General features: G+C 40.6%; 1 protein-coding gene across 1 annotated transcript; it reads right to left on the bottom strand.

Annotated features, from left to right (window-relative positions):
• Positions 1–516: 516 nt before the first annotated feature.
• LOC6629255 (uncharacterized) lies at positions 517–1,044 on the bottom strand. The gene has a single exon (XM_002052743.4). The coding sequence runs from the start codon at positions 885–887 to the stop codon at positions 579–581; it is 309 nt and encodes a 102-aa protein (XP_002052779.1). The 5' UTR covers positions 888–1,044; the 3' UTR covers positions 517–578.
• Positions 1,045–10,497: the final 9,453 nt, after the last annotated feature.

Here is a 10,497-nt window from a genome sequence, read left to right as displayed (position 1 = left end):
ACAGCTTGAGTTATGGCAGGGCGGGCGGGCTTGCGGTCGGTCGGTCGATCGGTCGGTTGATCTGGCAGTGTTGCGAAATGCGCCAAGTAGCGCCGCGAAAATCTTGAAAATAATAAAATGACTAGTGCCAGGGCACGATCAAGACCAACTGCTGCCTCCGACTGCTGCTGCAGCAACAATGGAACGGTTGGCAGTTGGTAGATCGGTCGCCTTCACAGTAGTCAGCATTGGGGCGTCTGCAGTTCAACGTTCAAGTGGCATGGTACGCCCTAGAAAAATGAATTGATTCGATTGTTTCGACTTGGCTCCATTCTTTGATTTTTTCTTCTGGTTTTTTCTCATTGTTTGCCGCGCGACTTTTTTATCCGCAGACATCAGAGTCACCCGCGCCCTCAAAAAAAAAAAAAAAAAAAAAAATACTAAAAACTGATGATACAATCGCGTTTTTGACTTTGAAAAGTCAGCCAGGCTGCCGCGGCAGCAGCTCGTCTAGTCCATTGTTCAATAGCTGCACTCGAAACAAATTTTGTGGCACTTGGCAGCAGAGTTTTATATTCAAGCTAAATTTAATTAATTTTTTAACAGCAGAAGAAATCATCGTAGCCGGGCTTCAATTGCAGCTGATACTGGCCAAACTGTGGCAGTTCGCTGCCCTTGGGTGTTTCCTGCTGCAGCCAGGACATCATCTGCTCGAGCTTCTCCTGGGTGCCTTCCAGCTCGCCGCTGACCGCGTAGCCACATTGCGTATACGTCATGTAGCCGCGCACATTTAGCTCGTTGGCCTTTTGGGCGGCACGTGGCATCAGGGCTTTGACGTCCGGCAGAAAGAGTTTGTAGGATACCCTGTAAACTGCAATCGGTTCGCTCAGCTCGTAACGCAACGACATGTTTGTTGTATATGAAAGAGTTAGTAAATACGCGTAGAAATATTGCCGGCTTTTAATGCAAAACTTGTCTGTTCGTTTACTGAGTTGGTATTGAAATAAACTTTCAAATATTTCAATACCAATTCAATAAACCTGACAACAAAATAACCGACTGCTAAAATTTTGCTATTGGTTTTGATTCAGCTGACCCTTTCGACAAGTAGAAAAAAATGTCAAGCTTTTAATTGTATGAGAAATCTCAATAATGCAAGATTAAGTGTTTAATAAAGCTCCATAAAGCAGAAATCTAGTATTTCACGCTTTACAATACTGTTCATGAAATGCCTGCTCATAAATTATAACACTTATTTTCTTTTGATTTTGATTTCTTAACACTGTTACAAACTATTATATTATATATGTGTGTTTTTCCTTTAGATTACCCTTCTATTTAATTAGAATTGTTTGTCAACGTGCGTTTTGCAACACTGTTAACTAACATTTGAATTTTCATTATATTGTAATCTGCTTAATATATTGATTTGAATAATATTTAATAATAATTTAACATTTATTTATTTAAAAAAATTAACTCAAGCTTTTGAGCGTTTAAACATTTTACAACACAACAAATAATAATATGCTTCAGATTACAGAGAACTTAGTTGACTTTTGAAAAATATATTTATAAAAACATTGTTGAGCACTGATTGTTGATGATGATCCAAATATTCCCAAAACTGAAATAAATTCTTATTAGATATATTTATTGAAAAGCTGAAAGATGTCTGACTCAAGTTCTTTTTCCTCATTTGACAGCGAGAACTATCTGAAAGTGGTCACAGAAAAGGTGCTCACTGAGAAGAAACCTACGGAGAATGCCAAAGGAAAGTCCCCTGACAGGCAACCGGATCCTGCTGAGAGCTGCTCTTTAAACACGGAAAAGGATGAAAATATTGCGTTCTGTGTGTGCCAGGTGTGCCGGGAACGCCGAAAGATGGCCATCGGCAGGGATACCGTATTCAAGGTGGAGTTCCAGCTGCACCACTTGGACCCCAACGAACGCGAACTCATCAAGGAACTGACAGCTCGTTGCCGCGAAGCGAATGTCTCCGGCTATATAATATTTACCTATGGACGCGAGGATGCCACCGGCCTGATGGAGGGCGCCATCAAGGACATCAACAAGGTCAAGGATTGGCTGGAAATGAACAACAAATACATACCCGAGCCCATAAGCGAGAACATCTACATCTCCTGGTACATGATTGCCCGGGAGCCCACCAAACTGATGTTCGACGAGCGCACAAAGCCGCCAAAGCTGCACAGCATGTCCTCAGACTTTGGTTCCAGCGACTAGATGCGCCTTTTTCGCGCAGTGTACTGCAACGCGACTCGTGCTGCCAATATCATGTACCATTGTTCAACACTATTTGTGCCTCAATCTCTTAATTAAATATGCGACTAACTGGCAGCCAGAGCCGAGCCCGAACTGCAACCAACAAAAAATTAATCAAGAACTAAAGCTAAATTCTGCACGCCGAATATTAGATGCTCTTTAAGAATGTAGCTTAGAGGGAATGAACAGAAAAGCTCCTAGCCGACCTGCCTATAGTTTGTATATTATTTTCAGTTGGAAAATCTTTAAGCGCACCTTAAAAAACAGCTTGAATAACTAAAATATCTAAAAGATAACAACACTAAAGGAAATATTTTATATTTGTTTCTACTACATATCGAAGAGTCTACATACGGAATTTGATGTCCCTCGCTCAAATATTGGAATTTCGATAACCATTTTCTATTGACAGGGTAAGTTATCGATATTTAGAAGCAAATTTGACGCGCGGGGGCAATAAAACGAGTGACGTTCAAAATATCAAGATTCTAGATGCCAGAGTTCTCAAGATTCCGAGATCTATAAGACAGATTGAAGGACGGCTAAGTCAACTCGACTGTTGATATAGATATTTTTTGAGAAACTTTTCCGTCTGTGTGTTACACATTTCATGACAAAATTAAAATACTCTGTTCTAAGTGCAAGAAAAATCGCGACTAAGTCAAAGCGAACAACTCAAAGATCGTCGTTTAGTGTCGAAATTGTGCAAGTTTTTGATTTTTCCTGCTGCTGTTTTGTTGATGATTGTTATTGTTGTTGCTGTTGTTGTTGTTGTTGTTGTTGTTGTAGCTGGGTAATCACAGAGCCCGCGAACAAGAAATTAAATCAGCCAGGGTTATCTCGCATTAATAAGCCCCCATTGGTTTAGTTTTTTGCTTTTCGTTTGGTTTACTTTAACTTGACTCCACATCGCGAGCTGCTGCCTTTTTGGCGTCTAGTCAATTATTAAATTTGCAATTTCCGTAGCCTGAACTTTTGGGTCAGTAGACTGATTTAAATCAAAGCAATAATTGTGCAAAAACAAAACAAAATAGCGAAATAAAAATAGAGAATCGTAGCGAAAAATTGAAAGATACGAAGAACCACAACAAAACTGGCGAAATAGCAAAGCGTGAACGATAAAATTTGACAAATGTTCCGAGCGTCGCAACGTCGCACAGTGGAGCCAATCGACATTTTTCGTGGCAAAAATGTATGTGCTTAACGTTAGAATGTATAAGCAAAAATATATAGGTATTAGATAAAGATAAAAATTATTTCGGCGAAATTCTCTATCCTACTCTACTCATTTTACCTTCCCAACATTGCACAGTGGAGACTTTCGACCTTTCTGATGGTAAAAATTTGGGTGGATTATGTTAAAATATGTTGTAAAATATTAAATTGCCTTGAATTAATCTTAATCTTCTCTGCAAAATTCTCTAGCCGCTGTATTCATTTAATTAACCACTTCACCCTCGCACAGTGGGGCCTATCGACATTTTTCGTGGCAATAATTTACCAATAATAATTTGACAAACGTTCTGATATATCTTAAAAAGTACCCAGCATTAGATTAGTCTTAATCAGAATCTCTCGGGAGCTCTCTATCCGCTGTAAGTATTCATTTTGGCAATCCACTTTCGCACAGTGGGGTCCTTCGACTTTTACATGATAAGGTTGTGCATGCTAGATGTTTAAATATTTTGTCAAGAACATACACAGATTCTTAACCGCTGTTTTCATACATTTATGGGGTCTGTCGACTCTCTTCACTTGAACGGGCAAGGATATTGATGAAGCATGTTAAGCAATAGAATGTTAAGCTTTATTTTTGTTCATTTGTCATTTATCACATTTTTCTATCAACATTTTGATTTTTGCCAATATTTCTGGCCCTGGACCACACTGTGCTGGGCAACACAACGGATGTGGCCAAAGTTTAAAGTGCTTTGGGTGTCTTGGGTGAGGCCGCACACACACACACACACACACACACATGGGTTGAGCTAAGTGGCTTTCCATGACATTTTATTGACACTTTTTTTGTACACCACCCCACCCCGCCCAAGAGAAGACCTGTTTTAGCTTTTCGGTTTCGATTTTCTCACTCGACTTAACACATTTGACGAAGATGTCTATGCCAGAAGAGACGTGTCATCAATGGAGCTTAGGCACCCACACGGAGCGATCCAAGAAAAGCACTTGATAAGGCAGCTCCGATGGCTCGTTATAAGCCTGACATTTGAGCTATGGGTCGAGGGAGAGAGAGAGAATCCATGCCACTTGGATGTAGTCTTCGGAGTTGTGTGTAGGCGTCTCTCAAAAATAATAATAATTAAAAATCATTTTAAATGCGAAAATGTTACCGCAAGCTTAATGCCAAGCCATGTTCGACAAATATATCAGATTACTTGTTTTGGTTACTTGAAAGTAGAAAAAAAAAAAAACATTACAGAAACAGAAATAGAAAAGAAAACAACTCGCGAGCGAGCAGATCGGGCAGATCAGGCCGTGTAGGCAGATGACCAGCGACTGCCTCAGCTTGATTCGATTGAAAAAGATTTATTTCTATGAATAATTGAATTCCCATAACGAGACTGGAGTATTAAAGGCGAAATAGTTAAGCTTTGATGTGCAAGATTGCGTTCGTTTCATGTGAAATTACTTTTCCTTTAATCTTAAATGTCAACATAACCTCAGTTGAGACTAAAGTGAGGTTAGGTTGAGCAGCCTGCTGTTTCCCCCAAATTCATTCTAGAGCGTATCAAGCAACATTTTTATTTTAATATTATTATCTTTATTCTTAATATCTTGGCATCACAATCTGCAGAATACACAGTTAAGATAGTTAATCAAATAATTTTTGGTGCTTCTCTGAGCCTTTACTTTTAATATTAAATTAATAAATTTGATATTAAGCTTAAACTAGATTTATTCTCAAATTTCATCATTTTATTTACAAGTGAATCTTTTGATTTTTCACATAACATTGATTTATTTAAATATATAAAAATCCTCATACACGTACGTACACGTATGAGAAAGGTTTACAAATTAATTTTCATGAAGATCTTTGGTTAACCCCAAAACTTTGCCCATAATACCTTTGAAACCCATTTTCCAGAGGATATTGTGAAATATGAAATGATTTATCACAAGGATCTTTGCAACTAAGTTTAAGGCCGTTTTCCATTTTTCACTCATTTTTCACAGTTGCGGGTGGAACTCGCTTCAATGTAGTCCAGACGCTCGATTAAAGCTGACACTATTAAAAAAACAAGAAATATTACATCAACAGTCAACAATGTCGTTCGATTTAAGCATAAACTAACGATTTGCTGGCCACTCGTAATTATATAATATTTAACAATTTTTAAGCTATACTTAAGCACATTTAATTAAATATGGATTGCACTTAATAATAGCACACTGCGCGAGTGTGTTCGGTGCTTCGCCTGGCCCAAGTCCGCCGAGAGAGTGCGAAGTGACCTCCATGACGAGGCATAGCCGGACACGCCCAAGAATGTGCCACAGCTGGAGGCAGTACGTCCAAAAGTATTTCCATTTTCGCATTGACTGCGGCTAAATGCAATAATTAAATCCCAGTAGATGCATGCAACAATAATAACAGCTGCCGCCACAGAAGCCTTTTTGGCCAACTAATATTTAATAAGCCGCGCGCAAAACAAAAACAAAACAACAACAACAGAAAACAGAAGAAAAACCAACCTATTTTCAGACGCCAGGCCCCCAAGAGGCAAATGCGATTCGGACTCCGAATCCGACTTCGACTCCGACTCCGACTTCGACTCCGTCGCGCAAGTTTGACTGCAGCTCCTAAACGTTCGAGGAGAAGGTCAGACCCCGCACGTTTCATGGCTCGCAGCGCACCTATCGTATAATTAGAAACGAACGACGACAACAACAACATCGTGTTGCTCGTATTCGTATTCGTATTCGTGTATGCGTGTGTGTGGGTGTGTGAGTGTGCCGCCCGCTGTGACGGGTGTTACGCAGCGTTTAAATGAGCCAATTGTAGAATGCTTTGTGCTACACATAAGAGAGCGAGATACAAATACAGCTACAGCTAAAGATAAGGGGTGTATGTACATAACATAATGTTAAGGCGCAGAAGTTAACATAGCACAAAGCAGAAACAGAATAATAACATAAACGCAAAAGCTCCACACTACAAAAAATATAGTCTAGATTAACTACGTTGTTTATAGTCCCATCTTTATACAACTTTGAGGGCTTAAATATGACACTGAAAAGGACTTGTGTACTAAAGCGCATAGCTGTAGCTAAAAAGGTTTATTTTTTCAATCTTAAGGGGGAGCTAGGCAAAAAAGTAGGAAATTTTGTGTATATATATCGATAATATATGACTAACATATAGAAGAAAAAGAAGAACATAAAGAAGTTTAGATATATTTTTTAAGTATTGAAGTTTAAAAAGCAAATCATGGTAAAATTTAGATGAGTCACATTTGGGAAGATCCCATCCGATCAATAGAATAACCGATTCAGAATACCCAATAGAAAATCACGTAGATACAGTAGCAAAAGCAACATTAACATCTAGTAAGGGGTGGGGGCGACAATAACCGACTGTAACTGTAACTGAGTCGACGTCGTCAACAGTTTGGCATATGCGATGCTGGGTAGTCGGACGCGCACTCGGTTCGAATTCGCGACAAGCGCGCGTTATTTCAATTTCGAACTCGAAGTACCCCCGCCCCTCGTCCAGCAATGCGCTGAGTGGCTCGTTCTCGTGGCTCGCCCCAAGCGTAGCGTAGTTGTTGGAGACGCGCGACGCGCGTCGCTGATACGTCGACAGCAGCGTCGGGCAGCGCTTGGGTCTGGGCTATATACATACATATACAGCACACACGCGCGCACACACACGCACATGCACATGCATATAAATATACATATACATATGCTCACTTTCGATGTATTTCATTTTTTCTTTCGTTTTCATTCGCTGCGCGATTTGAAAACGTTTAAATAACAAGCAACAACAACAACAACAACAGCAATTGGCGGGCGGGTCTTCTGCGCACACACAAAACCCAACAACAACAACAACTTTACGAGCTTTTTATTATTGTTTTCTTCTTCTTTCTTTATGTTTTGTTTTTGTTTTGTTTCGTTTTTGAGCCAATTATGTGCAGCAGCTGCCGTTGCTTTAGGAAGGGGCGCGCGGGCAGCAGAGGCGTTAAAGCGACTAAGCGTTGTCGCAGTCGTTGTTGTTGTTGTTGTTGTTTTTATTACTGTTGTTGCCGGCCATTGCTGTGGCTGTTGCTGTTGCTGTTGCTGTTGTTGCTGCGCTCAGTTTTGTTTTCTATTTTGTGCATAAATTTATCAAATTTTATTTTATTTGCATGTTTGCCATTATTGTTGTTGTTATTGGCCATTTAGTAAAAGGCTTTAAGTCATAAACTAAACGTTTTTTAAGCTGTTTAAGCTCACGTTGTTGTTGTTGTTGTTGTTGTTGTTGTTGTTGTTGCTGTTGTTGCTGTGCGCCTGGCTAATTATATTGAACACATCAATTTAGTATATGGCAAAGCAAGACTCGTTTATGCTAATTTTTATGTACTTTGCTCAAATATTCGTTAGATATTTGTAAGTTTTTATTCGTTTTAGAAATTCAGGAAATTTATATCCGAGCATAGCTAAGCATGATTTATATAGACACGACCTCGATCTTGAGCTTTTAGAATTAGAAAGGCTGCAAAATTGGGAACTTGCAATGCAAATCGTAGTTAATATAATTTACTGCTCATAAAATGTCAGCTCCTTTTAGTTCAATGAAAAAACTGATCAGCTTTACTTAAACTAAAAAAAAAAAACAAGACGTATGATCATTCTTTTAAGACTCAGAAAGTATTTCAACCTTTTGTGGAGACCAAGAAATTTTATTGCAAAACTTTGAAGAATAAGAAATTTGTTTAACAATTTGTAAAAACTTAAAATATGTTTAAATAATGCTTGAAGACTTCAGATAAAAGTTTTTCTTATTATATATACAAAAACTTCAAAATCTTATAATTAGTATGTTAAAAATGGAACTTAACTTGAAAAATATAAATAATTATAATAATTTGAGAATGCAAATATTTAATAGTTTATAAAATAAAACTTAAATTGCTTAATACAGATATTTAATAATATAAACAAATAACAATATTTGATGGCAAACATTCGAACAATTTTATTTTAATTATTTAGTTTTTACTTCAACCTAAGAAAACAATTAAATTATATTTAAGCACCTGGCCCAATTGACACCTCGCAATTGGGAAGCTAATTTAAAGAGCAATTAGTTAATAACAAATTGGAATTTGAGCGCAAAAATGTTAATTATAGTTAGACTCATTAAAGAGGCAGGCGATAAATCTCCCAACCCTCAGCTGCGGCGGGGGGTGGTGAGGTGTTGCAACTCATTGCACATATCAGCAGCTTGCCACTTAAACATTATCAGGCCATCAATCAGTGCAAGGCAACAAGACGCTTCCCTGCCACATGCCGCATGCCACACGAAGAGGGCAGCCATTAAGTTGGCAGAGCGAACAAAAAAAAAAATAGTTGTGAACTCATTGACTCAAATAAATAAGAGGCACGCGGCTAACAGAGTGGAAGGAGGAAGGGAGGTAGAGATCATCAGCAACAATAACAACAGCAGCGGCAGCAACAGTTGCTGCTGCCACAACAAACAGCTACAATAATAGAGGAGCCGCGATTTGCAAATCTGAGCCATAAGCTGCCAAGTGTCGGATGATGCTGGAGGATCGCATCGTTCGGGAACGGGAATGGGAATGGGAATGGGAATGGGGAGTCTGTCAGTTTTGGTTGCTTGGCCATAAAAAACGGACAAACGATCAGCAGCAGCCACTGGGGGTACCTGTTGCTGTTGCAGCTAACGGTACAATTTCTACAAGGGAATGTGCTTTCATTTTGAAGTGTTGCATTTGCAGCTTGGCCTCGGCATCGGCATCGGCCATGGACTTGGACTTGGACTTGGACTTGGACTTCCAACTCATTCAAAAATCCAAACAAGCAGCGAACCGAGCAAAATATAATCAGAGAGGCGACCGCTACTGTTAGACAGCATGTTGCATGCAACAGGCAGCAGGCTAGATGGAGGCACCAGGCAGCAGGCAGCAGGCAGCAGCCAGCTTGGCAGTTAGTCACTTCGCAAAGTCATTTTTGATTTGATCGATTTCGTGCAACAGCAGATGAAGAAGAAGAAGAGACAGAAGAGGTAGAAGAAGACGGCAACCAACCGCAGACATAAAGTGCTTTTGGTGGCAAGCACATGACATGGTCTTGAACATGGCCAGGAACAGGCAGGCAGATGCAGGCAGGCAGGCAGGCAGGCAGTCAGGCATTAGAAGTAGGACACTCGTCAGGTAAGCCTGTGCAACAGAAACCCTTCTCCCATTTGCAGCACACATCGTATGTTAATCGCCATCAGCAACAGTTGCTGTTGGTTGGTGAAAGACGTTGTTGAACTTTCCATTCTCCATGTCAGTCAGTTAAGACTTATCTTAAGCTGCCGCTTAATTACGAGCCCTGGACTTGCCCCGCTTGGACATGGCCAACTGGCCAACTGGCCAGCAGCAGCAACAGCTCCCCCTTTGTTGTTGTTGTCGCCGTGAGCTGCACGCTGCGACTAGACGCCCAGCCGCAACGCGCTCACTTTTGTTAGCTTTTTGTTGTTGTTGCTGTTGCGCTTGCTGTTGCTGTTGCTGTTCTCTTTCGCGTCTTGCATGTGGAACGCAAGTGTGGAACATCAAGAGCTTCGGCTGTGCGCTTCGTGCCTTCGTGCTTTGTGCTTCGTGCGCCGAACGTGGCGCAGCGACTCGTGCTGGGGCGGAAGATCTCCACCCAGTTTCGGATGCAATTGGAATGCTGTTCAGCGACGGCGGCGACTGCGCAGCGACGGCGTATTTTCATTGAGTAAAAAAACAGTTTGGCGCAGCTGTGCAGGATGCACGCGACTGCCTCATTTACCGTTTGTTGTTATGTCTCTGTCGGCGTCGCTGCCAGCCGCACAAACTTGTCTAGGCAAGCCGAGCTCGAACTCGAAGTCGCGTTGCAGTTGCTCTATTCGTGCGTGTGTGTGTACGTGTGTGTGTGTGTGTGTGTGTGTGTGTGTGTGTGTGCTGGCTTTGTGGATCGGCTCGAACTATGGTGTGTGCTCTACATTAAGAAAGAAGTGTATTAGCTTCGATTTATTGCATC

The sequence above is a fragment of the Drosophila virilis genome, chromosome 4 (genome assembly GCF_030788295.1).
Source record: "Drosophila virilis strain 15010-1051.87 chromosome 4, Dvir_AGI_RSII-ME, whole genome shotgun sequence".
In the NCBI taxonomy this organism is placed as follows: Eukaryota; Metazoa; Arthropoda; class Insecta; order Diptera; family Drosophilidae; genus Drosophila; species Drosophila virilis.
Note: the sequence above shows the minus strand (reverse complement) of the source record. Positions and strands in the feature narration are given on the sequence as shown.

Bases quoted from the DNA above. Each gene is read 5' to 3' on its own strand.
- LOC6629255 (XM_002052743.4), bottom strand. From the start codon at position 887: ATGTCGTTGCGTTACGAGCTGAGCGAACCGATTGCAGTTTACAGGGTA.